The sequence below is a fragment of the Borostomias antarcticus genome (assembly GCF_949987555.1).
Source record: "Borostomias antarcticus genome assembly, chromosome: 9".
Lineage (NCBI taxonomy): Eukaryota > Metazoa > Chordata > Actinopteri > Stomiiformes > Stomiidae > Borostomias > Borostomias antarcticus.
The window spans coordinates 10365966-10386417 of NC_140242.1; the positions used below are offsets into that span (position 1 = coordinate 10365966).

The window sequence follows — 20452 nt, forward strand, 5'->3', positions numbered from 1 at the left end:
GTCGGTCAGTACACTTTGGTATTGTTTTTCTTCCCACAACTTCTCTGTAGAGGCATTTCCAATGCTTTCCAGATGTTGTTTCCCCCCCCAAGATTTCTGCAGGATTAGAGCTGTACTAAACATCACACTATGTAAACAAGTGGTCACTCTTTTGGAAGCTGATGTCCTTATCCAAATAGGTCACCAAAGGACATTGTGTTGTCCCATTCTGCTTTTGCATGGTTAGATTTATCGTTTAGGAGGGTAGATCAATATTCTTGGATTACTTATGCCACCAGTGATTTAAATCTGAAATTGTCCTCCCTTGCAGAAGAATTGCGTCCCACTATTTGCTCTAGCCAGACTGATACAGAAACTAGATCCTGCACCCACCATCATGCCAGTTGGAACATAATGATATGGAATTTCCAAAGAGCTGTTTTGTACTCTAGTTTGTCAATGATTACCAGAATCTGATGTGGTGATGCGTGTGTGAGGTCATTCTATCTTGGAACTCTTGGCTGCTGTCCAGTTGCAACGCCTCATCCTCCCCTCAGCCAGCAGATCCTCACCCTCCCCTCAGCCAGCAGATCCTCACCCTCCCTCCTCACCCTCCCCTCAGCCAGCAGATCCGCACCCTCCCTCCTCACCCTCCCTCCTCATCCTCCCCTCAGCCAGCAGATCCTCACCCTCCCTTCTCTTTCTCCGTGGGCCACTGACATAAGATCGGCTATTAAAAGAAAATGAACTCCACTCTTAAGTCCACTGCCACTGATTATTAGTCACACTGTCCCTGGCCTTTCTGCTGTACCTATATGTATGCTCCTTAGTTTCCCTGGTTTGAAAGACATTTTTCAATTAACTTTTTCAATTAATGTTTCGCGTTGGCACCCCTGAATACCTGTTTGTGACTCACCTCTGAATCTTTTTTTTTTTTTTTTTTTTTACACTCCAGTCTAATCACCGATCAGCCTTGCGATGCAGAGGTCAGCAACCACTTCTTAGAACGAGCAGGGATGAGTCATACTGAATTAAAGGCTACATTACAACATAAAAATGATTGAATCTTCCTCAATGATAAAATGCCATGATGGATCCCAGAACCACACAGTGTACTATGATGATCTTCCCCACTTTGCAGCTGTCCTGTCCCACATGTTCTATGGTACAGGCCTAACTGGAGAGTTAGTATGCACATTCCAAGGCCGTACAGTTGGGATTGCCCTCTCTCGGGAGGTGGTTTAGTGTGATTTGGCACGGGTGAAGCAGGGACAGAGATGATTGCTTGGCTTCATAGGAAGTTGAACTTGGCAGTGGTCAGTCTTCGGGGCCTGCCGGAGAGGGGTTAGGCAGAGGCTCTCTAGTTATGTGGCAGGGAGTACGTGTGGTCCAACGAAGCAGCTGGCTGGGGCCAGGTTTTACGTTTTAAGCCCACAGTAAGTACATTTAGTTCCCAAGAACTCTCCTGGGATGGGGGTTGGTCAGGCCTCAATAAACACTTGCGTGCTCACTTGCTTAGGATACTCTCCAGACACAAACAACGATCTTTTACAATTTGCTACTTTTTTTTCTTTCCATAAATGTTTACAGGACAAGTATAGATGTGACCTCAAACCCTGTGCGCCGCTGGTCAGGTGTCTGGAGAGACTCCACAAGGCCCTCGATGGTGAACGAGCAACCTGTGCTTGACTGTATGCTTTTGTATTGTAAAATAACGGCACATGTTCACTATACCGACAAAAGTATTGGGACACCTTTCATTCAAACCTTTATTTATACTCGAGTTACACATTGAGGTGTGAACCTCATTTTCAAGTGTGTTGAGTTCACAATAAACAAATGCAGTCAATAAATACACATACATAGACATGGACATAGACAGGAAACAATATAAAATGAAGTAATAACAACTAAAAACAATCACAAACAGAAACTCAGTAGTCCATAATCAGAGTACTAAATTGTCCACATGAAGAAAGTGATTCCAATCTCAGAGTGTCTTGAGGCAATTCCAAGAGCTAGGAGCCAAAGATGATAAGGCAGACCTTTTCACCTACACATTATACATCAGTGTCTGACCTCACAAATTCTCTTCAGGATTAATGGGCAAAAATTCCCCCACACACTCCAAAATCTTGTAGAAAACCTTCCCAGAAGAGTGGAAGCTGTTATACTGTAGCTGCAAAGGACGGACCAACTCCATATTAATGCTTATGCATTTAGAATGGGATGTCATAAAAGCTCCTGTAAGTGTTGTGTAGGTTGCCCAATACTTTTGTCCATACAGTGTGTCTGGGTAATGGTTGACTGAATACGCTACTATTCGTTAATATTTTGCTGATATAATCCAAGTGGAATGAATTGCTTTCTATAAATTCTATTCTATGTTTCAGTCTCCTCTCTGAGTGCCATGGTGTCCCGTTTGGAGATGATAGCCAAACAAAGAGGGTAGACAATTCACCACAGCTGCTACTGTGCCACACTTAGCTTTTCGTTTCTGTTGTCTAAGTCAAGTAAGCAAACCAGCGACAGTGTTTACTCTGTCATAAATGGAACACAGCTCCCTGTCGTCCACAGGATGGGGTCTCACTTGAGCCCCACGGAGACCGCCTGCTTCCTGACGGCTGACCTGTTCTACCTGGAGGTGCTTCTGCTGCCGGGGGGACAGGTGGAGGACGTCAAGGTGGCCCAGCACGGAGAAGCCCCTGTGGTAGTATTAGACTGACAGTTCACCCCCCACTCAATGCAAGCCTGTTACTTGTTTAGCATTAGCCAACATAACATTGTGTGTGTGTGTTTGTTTCACAGTCAAGTGAGTCACTTCTTGAACTACTAAGGTAGGAGAGGAAGCATCTGCGGCTCTATTGTTCTACTTTTTCTAACTGTTTCAATACCGTAGAAACAAATGTGTGAGGCTGAGGAATTTGGTGACTCATCGCAAATATTTCGCAGGTCAAAGAAATTTGAAGAGTTCTCGGTGAAGCTGGAAGGCCTCTCTTCCCTCTACAACGTCCCTGGAGACCAGTTCTGTTTTGACCATTTTTCAACTGTAGCTTCCCCCATGTCATTGATCTGTCGTTTTCTGTTGTAGCCATGTAGACTAATTCAGTGTTTTATTCTCCAGTGAGAACAAGATAAAATTATATACAGCCCTGCAGCACCTCGGGAAAGATCTACAGAAGATATCACATTTGCCAAGGCAGGTGCAAATTCAATATTGAATTGGTAGAAGTTAGGTTCTCAGCTATGTGCTACCCAATGTTTTGAAATGCTAAAAGCATTATTCATGCACCCTCTTTTTTTTGTTACTTCCAGAGCACTAAAGGAGTACGATACTCAAGTGGATATGATTCTGAATGGCAGGGTTGGGTGTCTGACCATGGGTAGAGAAGGTACAGGAACACACAGACGCATGGCCAGAAAGCCTCTCTCAGCCTCGGTGACAAACTGAAAAGATCAAGATTCGTTTACAATTCCAAAAATTACACAATTTTACAAATTAACACAAATTACACAATAGTACCCTATTAGTACTAGTAGTATAAAATTAGCCAGGATGGGACAAATACGGGTCTGGATGGATTGCTATATCATCATTGTTACCCCATTGTCTATCCCAACCCAGGCTGCCCAATGACCATCCAGCTCTACGTCAGCCCTTCTGATGTTCTCCTGGGATTGTCAGGTCCAGGTATAGTAGGAACACCACTCTTCAAAACACACTTACTCTATGTTCTCGGCTACATCGGTTCTTGGCTAACGATAAGGTTCTCCTCCTGGCGTGGCAGGGAGGGCCAGTGTTGGCCAGGCGTCCCTGGTGACCGTGGGGCCCAGTCGCTCCACCCACCGGCTCCAGATGACGTCACTCATCCCTCAGCCGCCTCAGCTTGACTCGCAGGGGTAATGGCTTCTCCTGAAACATGGTCTAATACCTTGTTAAAGTGTCTTGAAATGTTTTAAAAACGTTGTCTTTTGGCAGTGATCCGGTGTTCAGTTCTATAAATGAGTTATCCTGTGAGGTCCTGCCAGCTCACTTCCTGCTCAAACTACAACCACCATTACCCATGTTCTCCTCCTACATCAAAAAGCTCAACCAAATCACAGGTTGGTACTTCAGACTTTTCATGTTTCTGTATCTTTCTAGCATGGTTTAAGACTGTTTGTGGCTGTTATTTTATTAGTGTGCCGTTGTCTTTCACCGTTTCATAGATGTTGCCATACCGGAAACCGACCTGCAGTGGGCGCCCTTTCCTCAGCTGCTGATGAGTTCACCAGGGGAAAAGAATGGCAAAGAAACATTGGATGGGGAGGAGCCAGACGCATACTTTCGAGTGGTACGCATGCGTTTCAGCAACAATGCCTAGTGTACCTCTGTCCATTTTTGAAAAGTTCATGAACTCTCTCTCTCTCCCTCTAGCTGCTTCCTGGTGGCGTGGTACACAGTTATGTTCTGCCAGGGACTGCATGGGATGGAGAGGCTCTGAGGGGGTCTGTGGTGGGCAGCGTCCCCTTCACCCACCCGGCCCATGTCCCCGCCCTGCTGGAGGTCCTGCGCCATCAGTGTGCCATCAACACCCTCCTCGCCAGCTGTGTCACCGCCCGCCAGTCCAGCCCAGGTCAGCACTGACTTTTGACGTCGGAAATCTCTGCCGAAAAATTGTTCTGGAGCTGTTCCAGAGATGATATATTTGACATAAGGTGGTGGTTGAAGATTATTATGTAATAAAAATGCTCATTACTAACCTGTCACTGATGCTGTCCTCTCATGTCATCAAATCCGTTCTCTAGGGTCGTTGTGTGACCTGTACTGTGAGGTCCTTCCTGAGTTGGACTCCAGCTTGTCCGTGACCTTTAACCTCCCTGACAGTGACTCCCTTGCTGTCGGTGAGTATTTATAACATACCTAGAAAGGAGGTGGTGTTAGAGGAATCTTTTGTGTAGAAGGTCTAATTTAGTTGGTTACGGTGTACATGCTGTACGTGTTCCTGTCTGCAGTGTTGATGAACGTGGAGGACCCCCGGCAGGTGAACTGCAGCCTGTTTGCAGCAGCGCCAGAAGATCCATCCATGGATGAATACATCTCCAAAGTCCTGCAAAGGTACGTTTTTCCGACATTCAGGTAGTGACCCCCCCCCCCCCCCCGTGCACATCGTTTCATATAAATGGTCATACTAGTCATGAAAAGTAGGATAGATAACTGGCTTGGGTAGTAGCACCAATGTTGTGTACTAGTAGGGTCGTTTCCGATCAATCTTTTTCCTCTCGCTCTGCTTGGCCAGATGTTTGTCCATTCCTGTGACCATGTGGGCGTTGAGTGGGAGGCTGGCCAAGAGGGTCGTGATTCCACCTGCGTCTCCTGCCACCATAACAACTGGAGATGACGTCCTTGCTCTTGCTTCGATCCCCGTGGCCTGTGGCGAGGCCAGCTCCGGTGCCCCTGAACCCGACGGCCCTGTGGCCTGTGACACGACCGGCTCTGGCGCCCCGGAGCCAGACGGCATCCACTCTGGCCCCTCAGCCATTATCTCCCAGGATGCACCTGGGGCAGATGTTGTTTCTGCCTCGGAGTATTATCTAATGTCTGTGGCCACGTCTCTGCCTGTTTCTGATACCAGTAAAAGCTCTCCTGCCAACCCTTACCCTGGTGCCACCTTTGGTGTTGATCCGTCACACTGGATAGTCACCTCCTCTCAGAACTAATCTAGAGCTTCTAAGCGTCTTGCATGTGAACTGTGAAGTATGTGGCTTTATAAGCGTCTACGTGATAGCTTTACTTTTTAAAGACATTCTTGAATAAAAATACATGTTTTGACCGATATTTGTTTTGTTGCTACATCACATCAGCATAATTCGCTCTTACACTATAATTATTTTCATATAATGTAATTGTGTTGCTTATAATTCTCACCGCCAAAAACCTAAAGCTATTTTCGCAAGTAATCAGGTACAGTACGTCACTTTATTTGTGTGTGTATATATATATATATTCTCCACTCAACAGCTTACTGCCTTGACTAAATTAGATGGCTACCGAGTGCCTGATCCTTCAAGCTTCCTTGGAAAGCATCCTAAAGCCAGACATCCTTGCATGGCTCCCATTCAAATGACATGTTGCTTTTTTAAGTGTTCCAAAATGGTGCTCTTGGTTTACATGCTGCTATCAGTGAATAGATGGTCACGACTGCTTCATTGTCTTCCATACAGTTTTGTCCTTCTACTCGAGGGCAGTGGGCCAACGGATATTATCATGATTTACTGTACTTCAAACCTGGAAGGTTGATAATAGTGCCTGAACCTGAAATAGCTCTGGATATATATTATCTCTAATAACTCCTGAAAAACCACATTCATGCACTGTACAGTTAAGTCATGTGTTGTTGCATATTATTATATGATAATGTACCTATACTTAATAAAGCTTCAACTGCTATAATCAGATTGGGCTAGGAGTGAACAATGGTTGCCTACACTGGTTGTTATGAGTTTGGCTGCAGATCATGATTTGCTGTTAATTCACCTCTCACTTTCACATGCATGGAAGTAAAAAAACATTCTTGGTGTGGCAGACATCGTTGGCTGTAAAGGTTTTGGGGCTTGGCATTTGACACCATAGAGATGGCCAAAAGGCCAGTTGATTAGTACCATGCGAGCCAATCAAACGCTGTAAAAGAATGCCATACAACTCCAAGCATGGTCATGATCCAGAATATATCTTTACTGATATTCAACACCTCACCAGTAACTTGCTTCAGTTGTACCTATCATATTTCTTTGTTGAAACTGGGAGACAATAGTTAAAGAGTTTCTGTTGCTCAATACATATGTGGCCAAGAAGAATGTTACTCTCCATTTGTTGTTTGTTTGTTTGTTTAGTTTGTTTACTCTTCACAGCTCTCATCTAAGTGTGTTCTCAGCCTATTACTATGATGAATGTTTCTGACAAGAAGTCAGCTGAATCCCTCCTACCTATGAGGCCTGTTCATCCCGGGAAGTTCATGAATGCTCACTGTTTGGACATATTATGAAGCTCATTTTCCTGTTGTCCCAGAGGGCAGGGGATGTTATAAAGGAAGTTCAGACTTGTATTGGATGATAAAAATATCACAGATTGTTATTTCCTATTCCTTTTGTTTGTACAAGATGTCCAATTATAGGTAGCCTATTCAAGCATCATATCACAGGAAACTCATATGGCCAGACAACTGAATTAAATCCAAAATATGTATGTAAATAAAGGTGAAGGATTGTATACCATAAAATCATATAGGCTATTAATTCTCTATGAAAATATGATTACACAAATACTGCATTTAAATTGTAATTCTGTAGTCATCCTGTGTGGATGGTCTATTCAAGTCTGCTCTGTCTCTTTAAATTCAGAAGAGAACTGCGCGTCTCGATTGTCAAAAGTTACTGGGCAGTCCGCCTCAGTGACTGCACGCAACCTGATCAACAGCTGCTTGCCATTTAGGGCTTTTGAGAACGCTTTTAGATACCAGTCGATAGACGGATTTATGCGAGCGGTGAAGTCCCGAAGAAGACTCGAAATGAAACAAAGCTTGGACTGAGGATATATCCTCTTTTGAAAGTTGAAGTCCGTGTTCTTGGTCTGCGTAATTCTGAGACGTTCTCTCTCTCTCCCGTTAGTCTGCCAACATCTGGATTAACCATTTGAAGTCAGCGGTCCAGCAACAATTCTTTGTGAATCTATTATTTTTATGCATGGGCTCTCACAATTATTCTGGGACTCTAGTCATCCGGATGACTCTAAGTTTCGTACTTATATTATGCATTCTTTAGGATGGGTGCGAACAATGGGAAACAATATGGAAGCGAGGGTACGTATTTGGAATGTCCAGACTTGAAGAAAAAAAAAGTGGTTGGGATTTCTTCCCTTCCATTTCGCACCTTTGGCTTTTCAGCTGTACGCGCTGTTTTTGTCCTAGCTGGTGTGAAATTGTTGAAAATGTCAGAGCTATATTATAGTGAGGTAGGCTATAACCTTACTGCCTTTCGAGAAAGTAGTTCTTAAAATAATTTGACTTACAGTGGGCCCAAATCCTATAAAAGTATCAGATCCGCCCCCCCCCCCATCCCCAGAAGTGAGGTTTTGTAGGCTACTGGGTTTACGTGATGATGTCATGGCAGTGACAAGGTGTGTGATTGTTTATGCGTCTCCCTCAGTAGTGTGTGAAGACCTGTCAAGAGCTAAATACCTCACTGTCACAGTGACAGATGAAATGTTATGACAGTCCAGTTAAAGAGGTTACACTGACACTTTTAGTCACCTGCTGGGGACGAAAAGAGGCACTGTCTACTCTAGATTATTGTCTTTCTCTTTCTCATTCACTTTACTGAAAGACAGTAGCTCTGCAGTTAACAATTTAGATGTAGTTAATCTCTTCAGCAATAATTCCTTTGGCGTCATGGTATTGCCGCGAGTCAAGGTTCTGCCATGTTCAGCACCTTTCCTCAAACTTTAAAAGGCCCTTCTTTTTTTTTTAGAACCAGTTGTGGTTCACTCATTGTGTGAGGTGGTTTCAGCAGCAACCATGGTCTATTCGGAATAGAATGCTGCTTATAAACTACTTGGGTGGCTGGATATAACTACAGTATTAAGTGGCAGAAAACAGAATAATGTATTACCATGAGATACCTAGCGTCTCATAGCATGAGATACACCAGCCAGGGCTGCCATTGCCAGGCTTATATAGGCTACGACCCTTGTTCTTGTTGATGAGCTCCTGGCTGAATAAACTATGTGTAGCTTCAGTGACACTGCAAGACTGCAATTTTAGTTTAATCATGCAAGTATTAAAACGCAATATAAAGAGTCTTTCTCTCCACATCTGTTTTCAAGTCTGCACGGCCACACAATGAATCACACACTTAACAAACATGCAGCAAGCAAAGCTCCTCCAACACATTATATAAGCACAAGACAGGAAGTAGGAGCTTTTTTGAAAGTTGTTTTCCAGAAATGTCAACAAGCAATTTTCAAGCGCCTTTCACGGCTACCATTCCGCTGAACGTGTCAGCGGCACACTGAGATTTTCCTTCCAGATACGAGGATGAATCCTTAGGTCAGTGTGATCTTTAAAACTCGCAGCCTGCGTCTGCTGTTGGAGGTCTGTACCCTGCAGGTTTCAGTGAAAGCCTGGATGATGATGGAGGTTTTAACATCATCTGCATAGCTCTCCGTCGTGAGGTCGTGAGTCACTTTCTAAGACTGTGGTGGAAGCCATAGCAGATGTGCTGGCTCAATGATGTCACCACAACATGTCGTCTGTCTCATACAGCAGTTTTGGGGGCTGGAGAGACATTCTCCATATGAGTTGAATTATGTAGTATCTACAAAGAGTACCAGTGTGGTAGTAGCAGTGTGTGTGTGTGTGTGTGTGCGTGTGCGTGTGCGCGTGCATGTGTGTGAGTATGTGTGCAAAGATGGAACCGAGAAAGAGGAGGGTCAGCTTGGAAACGGCTGGTCTTGTGAGCTTGATTTGAGTGTGTTCATTATGGAGGAGGTGTTGCGAGCGAAAGCCTTTCTCGGCATTAAATCCTGAGCCGTTTCCCACAGACCGGTTCTCCGACTCAGCACTCTGCTGACCGCTTCTCTCTGGCGTTGTCCACTCTGTGTAGACGACTGCCCTGGATGTAAGTGTGTGTATACTTAGGCGTGTGCTGGTCGGGGTGGGTGTGACTGTTTGGGAATACCTCTGAGCCTTACACGCTGGGCGAAGGCGCTGACCTCCTCCCCTCGGCGAGGCCACAGAGCTGCATTTATGATCTGACAGAGGAATGAAGCGCAATAAACAACCACTCCGCCGACGGGCCTCAGCCCTCTGTGGGAGTTAAAGCCTCGGAGAGACATATCAGGACAACAGCTAGGGAGGAGAAACTCAAGAGAGACAATCTCTTAGGAAGTCAGTCTAATCTGATGTTTATAGATACTATAGTGGAGTAGGCTATTTCATTTCAATTCCCTTAACTTGAGCAATGCATGCGTTGGTCCAACCGTGCTATAGTGCAATGGTGCTAGCCCATAATCCCTCACTTCCCTGTGTTTGTGTGTTTTTCCTGAACATTCTCTTCAAAGGTAAAGGGAGCTCCAGCATCTCTTCTGACATTAGCTCGAGTACGGATCACACACCGACTAAAGCTCCAAAGAATGCGGCTGCCACCGAAGGTAAGGCATCTGGTGCTCATTATTCACCCCCTCCACCCCCCGCCCCACCCCCCCATCCACTTTTTGTAATGCTGCCTATTTTTGGAGAAATTGTGTGTTCCCGGGATAACCCTAAATTGAAAACAAACTCACTCATCAGAACTAAGGAGCTCAGGGCCTTTCTTGTCCTTTGTCTTAAAATCTCTAGCTCCCTTCGAGTGGGAGAATGTTTGTCCAAAACTGGCTATATCAGAGCTAGTGTGTGTGTGTGTGTGTGTGTGTGTGTTTGTGTGTGTGTGTGTGTGTGTGTGTGTGTGTGTGTGTGTGTGTGTGCCTGTTAAACTACCCTTGTGGGGCCCAGATGTCCCCACAAGGATAGTGAAACCACAAAAAATGCCCTTATGGGGGCATTTTGATGGGCCCCATAAGGCTATGGTTCATTTTAGGGTCAAAGGTTAGGATTTAGAGCTTGGGTTACAATTATGGTTAGAGTTAGGGGTCAAAGGTTATGTTTAGGGTTAGGTTTGGGGTTTTTCTGGGGTTATAGGGTTAGGGTTAAGGTTACTGTTAGGGTTAAGGTTAGAGTTAGGGGTCAGAGGTTATAGGGTTAGGTTTACATTTTATGGCTACAGGCCCCAGGGTTATCCCCAAAATGATATAAATGCTAAATTATGTGTGTGTGTGTGTGTGTGTGTGTGTGTGTGTGTGTGTGTGTGTGTGTGTGTGTGTGTGTGTGTGTGTGTGTAGTAATGTTCTCATCTACTTTGTGCCAGCCAATGTTGCCTTTTATTGTCACATGGTTTGTCTGTTAAATATTGTGACAAACTTGTCAATCAAAAGAGCTGATTTATCTTTTGTCTGCACTCTTCCCGCACTGTGTTTTACTTAACACCTACTGACCTAATATATATATGACAGTAGAAAAGGTTTGAAAGAACAATGTTTCCCTCTGACACTGTAACACATGCACAAATGTGGTTCATGCCAAAAATAAATAAATCATTTGTTTGCATCCCTCAGTACTTCATCTACCCTTATGAAACAGTCCAACAACCTGAGGTTAATGTGTGTCAACAAACAATCAGAGGAGCAGGTCGATGCTTGAGTTTGTTCCCTGGTTGAATGTAGACAAGCTAGCAGCGCATTTTTTCTCTCTGAAGTTGCTTAAGCGCTTGAGGAAATGCTGAGTCACTGGGATCTATCCATCCAGAGGCTTCTGGAACCCCAGACTGGGGTATTATGGGAAATTGATAATTGTGCTGTGTGTGTGCTGTGTGTGCTGTGTGTGTGTGTGTGTGTGTGTGTGTGTGTGCGCGCGTGTCTGCCAGGAGAACAACCTGTGTGAGAGAGGTGGTGGCCAGTGGCTTGCCTGACCATAATACGGCTCCAGTGTTATGACAGAAATTGGGATTTTTTTTCTTATTGCTAAGTGGGAGTAATTACATGGTCTGGAACCACCACAACCACAGTACCCCCCCCCCCCCCCCTCTCTCTCTCTCTCTCTCTCTCTCTCTCTCTCTCACACACACACACACACACACACATACACATCCCCACCCAGGGGTCTCATTCAAACTAATCAGGATGCAGTCTAGCCTGGGAACAGGATTATTTGGATGCACAGCCCGTATGTAGGACTACTGCTGGATAGGAGCTGAATGTGACTCGAATCAGAAACAGTTTTATAGCCAGGTAGTTAAAAAAAATAAAAAATTACACATACTAGGAATTTGTTCTGGTCAGTTGGTGCAGAACACTGATGGGGAGACGACTCTAGACACAGGGTGCAGGACTAGACGGGACAGTGCTCTCTTCATCATGGTGGTGGCCCAAAGAAGTACCTGGTCATGATCTGGGACTCGTCGTTCAGTTGACTATTCACTGATCGATTATTCCGCCTTATATAGATATAGATATAGAGAAAAGGAAAAGATAACTTTCCCCATCGCTTCGAATAGATCATCTATGTGTTTGAGCATTGCCTTATGATGAAGTCATCCGGTATGATTTGGTGCTGTGTCTCCGCCGTTGTTATCCAGGACAGCAGTGTAGTGTGGGCGGAGCCAGCTGACCTGCTGATGAGATGCAGACTGCGGCGCGTTCCTCCAGTGGGATGCGGTTCAAGACTCACGTCACCATGGGAGAGCGGGTGAGGGGGGGGGTGGGGGGGAGGTTCAACTGTGACCCTGCAGCGTCTGGCCCTGGAACGTCCACTCTGCCAGGCCTGTACTCAGGGGTACCTCAGGAATGTGGCTCAGACGTGAAAATAGAGTGTAAAAAAATAGACAGACAACACTTCAGTACAGTTGGCTTTTATTTAAAGCATAAAGGACAGCTGTGGAGACAAAGCTTGCCTCGGAGGCCTTGATACTAGGATCAGGGTTTATCAGGGTCTTCTTTAGCTGCTGATAATATAAATATTGTAGGATACAGTACAACCCCCCCCCCATCTCCCCAATCCTACCAGTGATCTGTTATTATGGCACCAGGAAGGCCATGTAAAAACAGTGCATGCTGGGAACAATACACATGCCTGCTTCCTTCCTGCCTGCCAAGGTACAAAGGATATGTGATAACTGTGTGTGTGTGTGTGTGTGTGTGTGTGTGTGTGTGTGTGTGTGTGTGTGTGTGTGTGTGTGTGTATGTGTGTGTGTTTGTGTGTGGTAACTGTGTTTGTGTGTGTGTGTGTATGTGTCTGTGTGTGTGTGTGGAGAAAGTTATTAGTGTAAAGATGTTAAAGCCGTATAATGGAACGGCATGAAATGAGTTCATGTTTTATGTGAATGTTTGGCCTATAAGGAGCTGTAGACCATAGAATTTTTAATTGACTTTGTATTCAGTATAACATCTATTTAAAGGCCCTACGAGGAGTTTCGGGAAGCGGAAGTGTTTTCAGCCCAAAAAGACCACATTTCCCATGAGCCTCCCCGCACACTGTCGTAAACTTTAGTTACCTGAGCCGTGTGTTTTGAAGACGGAACGATGGCCACCGACGAGGTAATTAGATAAGTCTTACTAGTAACGTTACTTTTCACAATATATAACGGTCATATTTAAATTATTCTTCATCTTGTCGGCGGCGTAGGCTACTGCAGTAAATCGTTTCGTCATTCCAAGGAAGTTCTGAACGACCCGACCACAAAATAATAATCTAAAAATAAACTACATACAAGAAACGACATTTGTCGAAAACACACATAAACTAGTGGAGTAATGTAGATTCACCCACATTAAAATGAGACTGTTTCGTAACCAAAAATAAACTCCTCGGGGTCCCTTTAACCCAGGAAAAATATTTTGAAACTCACAGTAGCATCTGAATAAGAAATGGCAAAATAATGTGTAACCCACTAACATAACTCCTAACCCTACATAACAAATCTAAAATAGTCAAATCTAATGTTTAATATCTTGTCCTTATAATTAGATACCATCTGACTATAATCACACACTGTCTGTCTGTTTCTGAGGTCAGAGAGAGGGTCAGTCGAGCAGTCTAAACAGCACTCGGTAGAAAACTCTCCCGTCTCCAAGACGTTAACATTTTCACCCTCTAAAAGTTTGTAGTAGGCCTTACCACATCCCTGATTTGGTGCTGGGCCAAACTGTATAAAACAGGCATTCAATTCTTGAAAGAGGGCTTACAACCCAAGTATTAATACGTCCAAACAATGTGAAACAACAACATTGAAAATAAACAAGGGTGATAAATCCTACTTTATATGCTTGTAAATTGTACCCATACTCTCATGACCCCTTGGTTTTCTGTGCCCAAGTCAACATTCTGTATATGAAGTATGTCAGTGTGGATGCTTCGTCTTGTCAGATATGTGATGTGGTGTTAATGGAAGTCTGTAATTAGACTGTAATTAGGAGAGCATGACATGGGGGCGGTTGGTAGGCCAGTGGTTAGACCTAGAAAGATACTGGGCCAGGCCAGTAATATAGGCTACTAATCCTAACACTAGCTCAAACAATCGTAAGTCATTTCGGTTAAAAGTCTCTGCTCTGTAATTGTAAATTGTCATAATAGTGCTACTTTAAGATACCCGCTGATGTTGTTGGTTGTTATGATCCCAGCTCATAAGAGTCATAACAAAAAGGGAGTCACACACCCAAACGATAATTAACAGAATATTTAATAAAACTAACACAAACAACACAAGAAACAACAACAAAAGACAGATATGGGATGTGAAATATCAGTGATATCAGTAGTGTAGAGAGTGCATGTGTGAATAATGGATAGTGTGGATGTTGGACGAATCTAGCTAATACAACCCATAGAAAACGAATCTAACCAAGGCAAACAAAAGCAGCTCCCAAGCTATTGAGGTACTGTAGAGCCTTCATCATCAAAACCTCCATGTTTCTCAGTGCTTGGAGCACAGTGTAACGCTATCGTCGATCATCTGCTACGGTGGCAAGTCTCCTCTTAAACAAACAATAACACAGACGCCTGGCCAACGTCACGCTCCTGTGACGGAGGCCCTGTTTTCAGAGCATCGCTGAAGCGCTTCTGCCCGTGCCCGAGTAGCCGGTCTAGCCGCCATTTGTCCCGGAAGATCGACAGCTGTGTTGAAAGGTGCTCCAACCGTCCGGGGGGGGGGGGGGGGGGGGGGGGGTTTAGAGGAGGAAGGCCTGCTGTTTCGAGAGGGAAATGTCGGTGGCAGGTGCCAGACTGCCAGGCTTCAAGCCCGGTCCCTGACCCCGTGTTCGGCTGCTGGTGGGGGGGCACCAGGAGCCCTGTTTGAGGTTTTATCCTGATCTGCTGAAAAGAAGTTCAAACACGTCCATGTGTAACAGACCTTCACAGCTGGGAACACCACGCAATGTATACGCAGCATGAAGGATTGAGTTAGTACGGGAAATATTTGAGTGTGAGAGAAGGATTTGGGCTTATTTAATGAAAGAATAACACTGATTAATGTATCACTTTGTGGGCTGTGCTGCACCAGTGTCTGTCCGCTGTCTGGCCCCTCCCCTCGCACTCCCTTCAGGAAATCTGAGCGAAAAAGGGGGCCGCGGCAGAGATTGGGAAAGAAAAAGAAAACGAGTGAAAGCGGTTTACTCAAGGAGGAGAGAAAGGCAGGCGGGCCGGCAGTAGAGCGGTCCTCCTTCTCATAACTCTCCACTGATTAGCGCTTAGTCTTCATTCTCCGTCTCTGGAAGGAAGCACACAGTCCTGCTTGTTTTCAATGCAGTTGCCATTTTGCTTTCTTCCAACTTGAATCCTACTTTTCAGTACTATAACTGGAGCATGTTGGACAGGAGTTGGGAGGGAGGCCATTTTGGCTTAGATATATGCCTGCTTGTAAGATTTTGGCCTCAGAGTGAGGTTTTGGCTGGAATACACCTAGGTGTAAGTGATTCCGTGTGCCAATATGACATCAGAGGTGGTTAGGCTGGACTTGGTTGGACTGACACTGGACTTATCTGATCCGCTCGCTTGCTGGTTTCTTCCATTATGCGACGGGGGAAGTGATAGCTGCGGCCGGGGGTTGTAGCGCGCGGACGAGAGACAGAAAATTACAGCCCCGTATCCCTCACATCCCTCATCGCCATGATGGACGCAAGACACGGAGCAGCGCAAACCTTCCCAAGCCTCCCCCATCCCCCCCGCACCCCCCCCCCTAAACTCCCTGACGCTGGGACCACATGACATCACTGCATTTGCTCCCCATCATAACTAAATCAAGCCGTTTTGGGGCTTGTGTTGCCTGTTTTTTTTCCAGTCCGGTGTGTGTGATCTGCTGTGCTCATGTGTAGCAGCTCAGGGTCCAGTGACATCCTCCTCAGTTATTTAGCCTAGCCATCCCGCCGTTGTGCGCTGTTCTCCACACCGGAAAAAAAAAGTATACTATAGGTTGCTGAACCTCCAGCACGGCCCCCCCCCCCCCCCCCCCCCAAGCTTATTCTATGTCCCGGAGTAGCACCCCTTCTGTTTCCCCGTCTTAATATCTGATTTAGCAACCTGTAAATGTTGCATCACCTTCTCATGTTTCACAGTCAGCGCTTTGCGAGAGACAGGATCAGTTGCACCCTGATGCCAAATTGCTTTTGGAGCCCAGAATGTCATCTCCGTTCTGGGGAATTAGAACTGTGATAAATAGACACACAGAAAGGCCTCTCTGTCTGTCTGTCTGTCTGTCTGTCTGTCTGTCTGTCTGTCTGTCTGTCTGTCTGTCTGTCTGTCTGTCTGTCTGTCTGTCTGTCTCTCTCTCTCTCCTCCTCTCTCTCTTGCTCTCTCTCTCTCTTTCTGAGGGAGGGAGCTAGAGTAAGCCTGGGTCTGGCTGTCTGACGGATGTTTGAGTGCCTGCAGTCCTCGCCAAAGATTTACGAAGTGAGGAGAGGAGTGAGGGAAGGGGGAGGAGAGCAGAGGGGGGAGGGACAGTGAGGCCCTCGGAGGCCCTAGTACAGACAGTGAGGCCCTCAGAGGCCCAGAGACCGAAGGATATTGGTGTTGTTTTTAGGAGAGGGGGGGGGGGGGAGGGTGCATGTCAGAGGTTCAATAAGTTTTCTACTGCACATGCTCAGTGAGAGAGTGTCTGAAAGTGAGTGACTTAGAGCCAGGCTTGGGGGCGAGGGGTGGGGTGGCAGCTGTTTTCGGACCCTGCCCCCCCCCCCCTCCGTTTCCTGCTCTAGCATGTACAGTTTGTAAGCGGAACTCCAGACGCCATTGTACTCTGAGCTTGTCTGGTAATGTAAAATCTTCCTGTAGCGAAGGCTTTGGTGATAGGTGAACTGCTCTGCGCTGCAATATCAACTTCCACATATTCATAAAAAAATATAAGGATAGGCCCCATGTTGTTCTCTTTCCAACACACCACACATTTGCAACCCCCATTATAACACCATCCTCCAAATATGAAGTATAACAATACATAATAATGAGTATATTCTTTATCATCGTCTATCATGGACATTTTCCAGTCGCACTCCATGCAGTCAAAACACCTGACGTGTGTCTGTTTTGGACATCTGAAGCTGCATGACTTTTCTTGTGAAGTGATAATATTTTTCTCCAAGATTGGTCCGGGAAAAGAGACATGACACTAGCTGGACCAACGGTATGGTCACTGGCTTCCCCACATTCACCCGCCCCTCCAGTTTGGCTGGAAGACCTCAGTGGAAAAGACTGATGGGAAGGGCCATGGTACGGCGGGAATGACACTGAGGTAATGGATTTTCTCGCCAGATGCTACAGAATTAGTCCAGGGACCCGCAGTTCTTCATCATTTCTCTTTCACAGTGCTGTAAGATCTTGAGAAGCGAGGTCTTTGGTTTATTGCTGGGCCGCTTCAAGGTTTGGATTGACCCCATTTGATGTGCACTTGTCCCAGGCATTGGTAGAAGAAGTCTGCAGGCGTTTGTGCCAACTTATCTTCCCTCTCTCTCGCTCTCTCTCTTTTGCCTTCTCTCACTTTCTCCCTCTTGTGGTCCTCATATGTTTGTTCTCTCTGGCCCAATTAGCTCTTGGTCTCTATTTGAACTGTTTTGACTCTGCTGAATTCAAGTTGGTTGCTGGTGCGTTTCATCATGCAGTCGTCTTGTGTCTGTTCCGAATCCATTGAGCCTTCTAATTGATTTACTTTCGACTTCTGGTTTCAAAGGATGCTCCGCCACATGTGTCACAGAAGTTAGGTTCTCCTTTGTAAATGGGATCCTGCTGAGGGTTTGCAGGGCTCTCTGATGGATCATCATTGCTTTGGCATTGCTTTGGGCATTAGTGGCGAATGATTCAGACCGAGATTCCTTGCTGTGGTTGCACGCTCAAAATGCACAAGATTCTTTTTAATTTTCCTCCCTGTCTGTTGTACTTTGTCCAATTTTTCAAAGACCAGATGTTTGACTCTTTTCTCTCTGGTATCTCAAACTATAGAACTCTTCCACCACATGCACCCATTGTGGGTTCATGTGAAGTTAATTCTGCTGCATGGTATTTCTCCTCTTAAGGCCAGGTTTGAAAGTTGCACACAGACGTTAAATGTGACTCATGCTCGTGAACGTCCATCATTCGTTAGTGGTTACGTAAGGAAGACTTCATTCACAAGTCCTCAGAGTTGGACACCGCGTTCAGAGGAAGTTCTGGCTTTTGTCACGAAAATGAAACGAACAGCAGTAAAGCCAATAGCAGACCCATTGCCCCAAAAAAAAAGAAACATAGTGATCTATAATTTTCCAAAATGTGTCTCCTCCCTGTTCAACGTAGAGGATGTTGAGTGTTTCACATTTCAAGTCGTTTGTTTTGGCTGGACTCTCTCAGTTATGTCTGCCTGTAGCTTGTCTGCATACTTCTGTTTGTCCAGGGTCTTGGCAATGGCTTTCCCTAGAATAATAATGAACTTGGACTGTCAAAAGCAGTGTCTGCTTGTTTCTCTAAAGACAAGTCTGTTTGTCTCACCCCTGAGATGTTCCTCAAGGTCTTTGAACACCCCTTGTAGGATATAGTCCATTACGATGCATTAAACACCGCAAAGGAAAGTTCAGCTTTCATAAGTCATGCCTTGGGTAGCAAGTTTTTTTTTACTGATGCTAAACTTGGAAGTGAACAGTTTCTCGTAAAACTCTGTTTTCAATCATATGTAGTTATGAAACGATCAAAACTGCTGAGGATTCGGTTTCCTTTGCAAACAGTAGTGGGTAATGTGTTAGGGGTTCTGTCTCAGTTTTACTCTGCATAGAGCAGATCTCCAAATTTGGACCCCTGCCCCATAATGCATCAGTGTTTACTCTTGTTGGTGAACATGTATGAAAAGCAGATGGCTCAATCAGCCGGTTGACACGGACTACTCGTCTCCTTCACGACTTTCTCTCTATTTTATTTTTTTAATCCATCCTCGTAAACGGTACTCATCCTCACAAAAGAAGCCCAGGTGTTTATTCTCAAAATAGAGAGAAAGAAAACAAATGGAAAGCTGTCTTCATTTAAGTTTTCCCACCAGCTGGGCGAAAGCATGGATGGGAATGATGAGAGGGAATGGGGGATGAGTTGTGGAGGTGGGGGGCGGGGGGGGGTTGTAGTCTAATTAGCAGCTCTGATTCTCGGGGCTTGGAACGCTCAAATGATCAGTGACACATGTACTGTAATTACGCAATTTTGGAAGCTGCTCCTTGGCCGGCGGCAGATAGCTAGCTGTGCCCCCGCACGCAAAATCCATTTAATTAATTAGGATTTGGATTATTAAACAGTATCTCACTCTCAATCTTCAAGGCCCAAGTGCTATGTCTGTGTCGGGCATGCGTAAGGCAAGGGGGATAATGTGATGGACGGCTTGGCTTTGGTACTGTGGGACTGTAAGTTTACATGGCAGGAGCCTCTGTATACTTCTATAACTTTATGCTTGTACTGTACAAATTCAACCCATTTCCCTCCGGATGTTGATTCACTGTCTTTCCCTTGCTTGTTTAGAGTGACAAGTTGTACCTGGGCTTCTTAGTAATATTGAGTCAACATCGCCTGAGCACTAGGCTAAATCCACAAACAGAGTGTTAGCTCAGGAATCCTCCCATATATATGAAGTGCTAGAATAAACATTGAAGCTAAAAGTAACTTTCTTGGAATATTTGGACGAGCATGAATAATTTGGGATAGATGGCATATTTTTAAAATGTTTGACACTGGGCCCTGAGATCCTTTGGGTGTTAGTGAAATATGGAGTCCTCATTGGGAGGCATGTGAATGTGACAACATGTCACCACAAGTTAGATCTACTATTGGGAACGACTCCAACTCTGTCCACTGTACATGTTGGTGTTCATGTTCAACATGCCACATATCTCATGCGGAATCCACAGTAAATGGACCACCCAGTTGAAGAGAAGGCCAGGCATTCACATCCAGACCGCCACTAGTCCGCTGGTAGCCCGCCTCTAGTCCCAAACCCCAACCCACAAGTGCTCCATGAAAACTCCAACGCTGAATGAGATGTTTCAGCATGACTTGACTTTCAGCAGAACAGAAAAAAGAACTGAAGAAAGTCCCAGTTTTTATTCTTCCTGTATTGAAAACAAAAACACTTTTTTTTGTTTTGAGAGTTTTTTTTTGTCTCTGAGGCCTGCGGGAGAGTCTGTGAGTGTTTCTGTCAGGGCCGATAGCGAAGACATCTTCCCCAGAGAGGAGGACGAGTCTGCGGATGTCATCACTCCCAGTCAGACTGATCTCAGGTCAGGCCTGGATTACAGATCTGCAGAAGAGTGGCTGGTCGTCTTTCCGCCTAGCTGTCTGTCTGTCCTACTTGGCACACAAATCTTCATGACAGGCAGGAAGACCGACACTGTCCATTCGTCATGTAGCTACTGACATTC

At 45.3% G+C, this 20452-nt stretch overlaps 1 protein-coding gene across 1 annotated transcript in view; it reads left to right on the plus strand.

The window, feature by feature from the left end:
- Positions 1-7643: 7643 nt before the first annotated feature.
- The window catches only part of LOC311313056 (F-box/LRR-repeat protein 7-like), a gene marked incomplete at its 3' end in the record, with an annotated part of 17910 nt that continues 5101 nt past the window's right edge, over positions 7644-20452 (plus strand). Inside the window, exons 1-2 of the mRNA XM_084443081.1 lie at positions 7644-7817; positions 10076-10165. Of these exons, the coding sequence (XP_084299207.1) occupies positions 7781-7817; positions 10076-10165 (127 nt within the window). The 5' untranslated portion in view covers positions 7644-7780. The remainder of the gene's footprint in view (positions 7818-10075; positions 10166-20452) is intronic.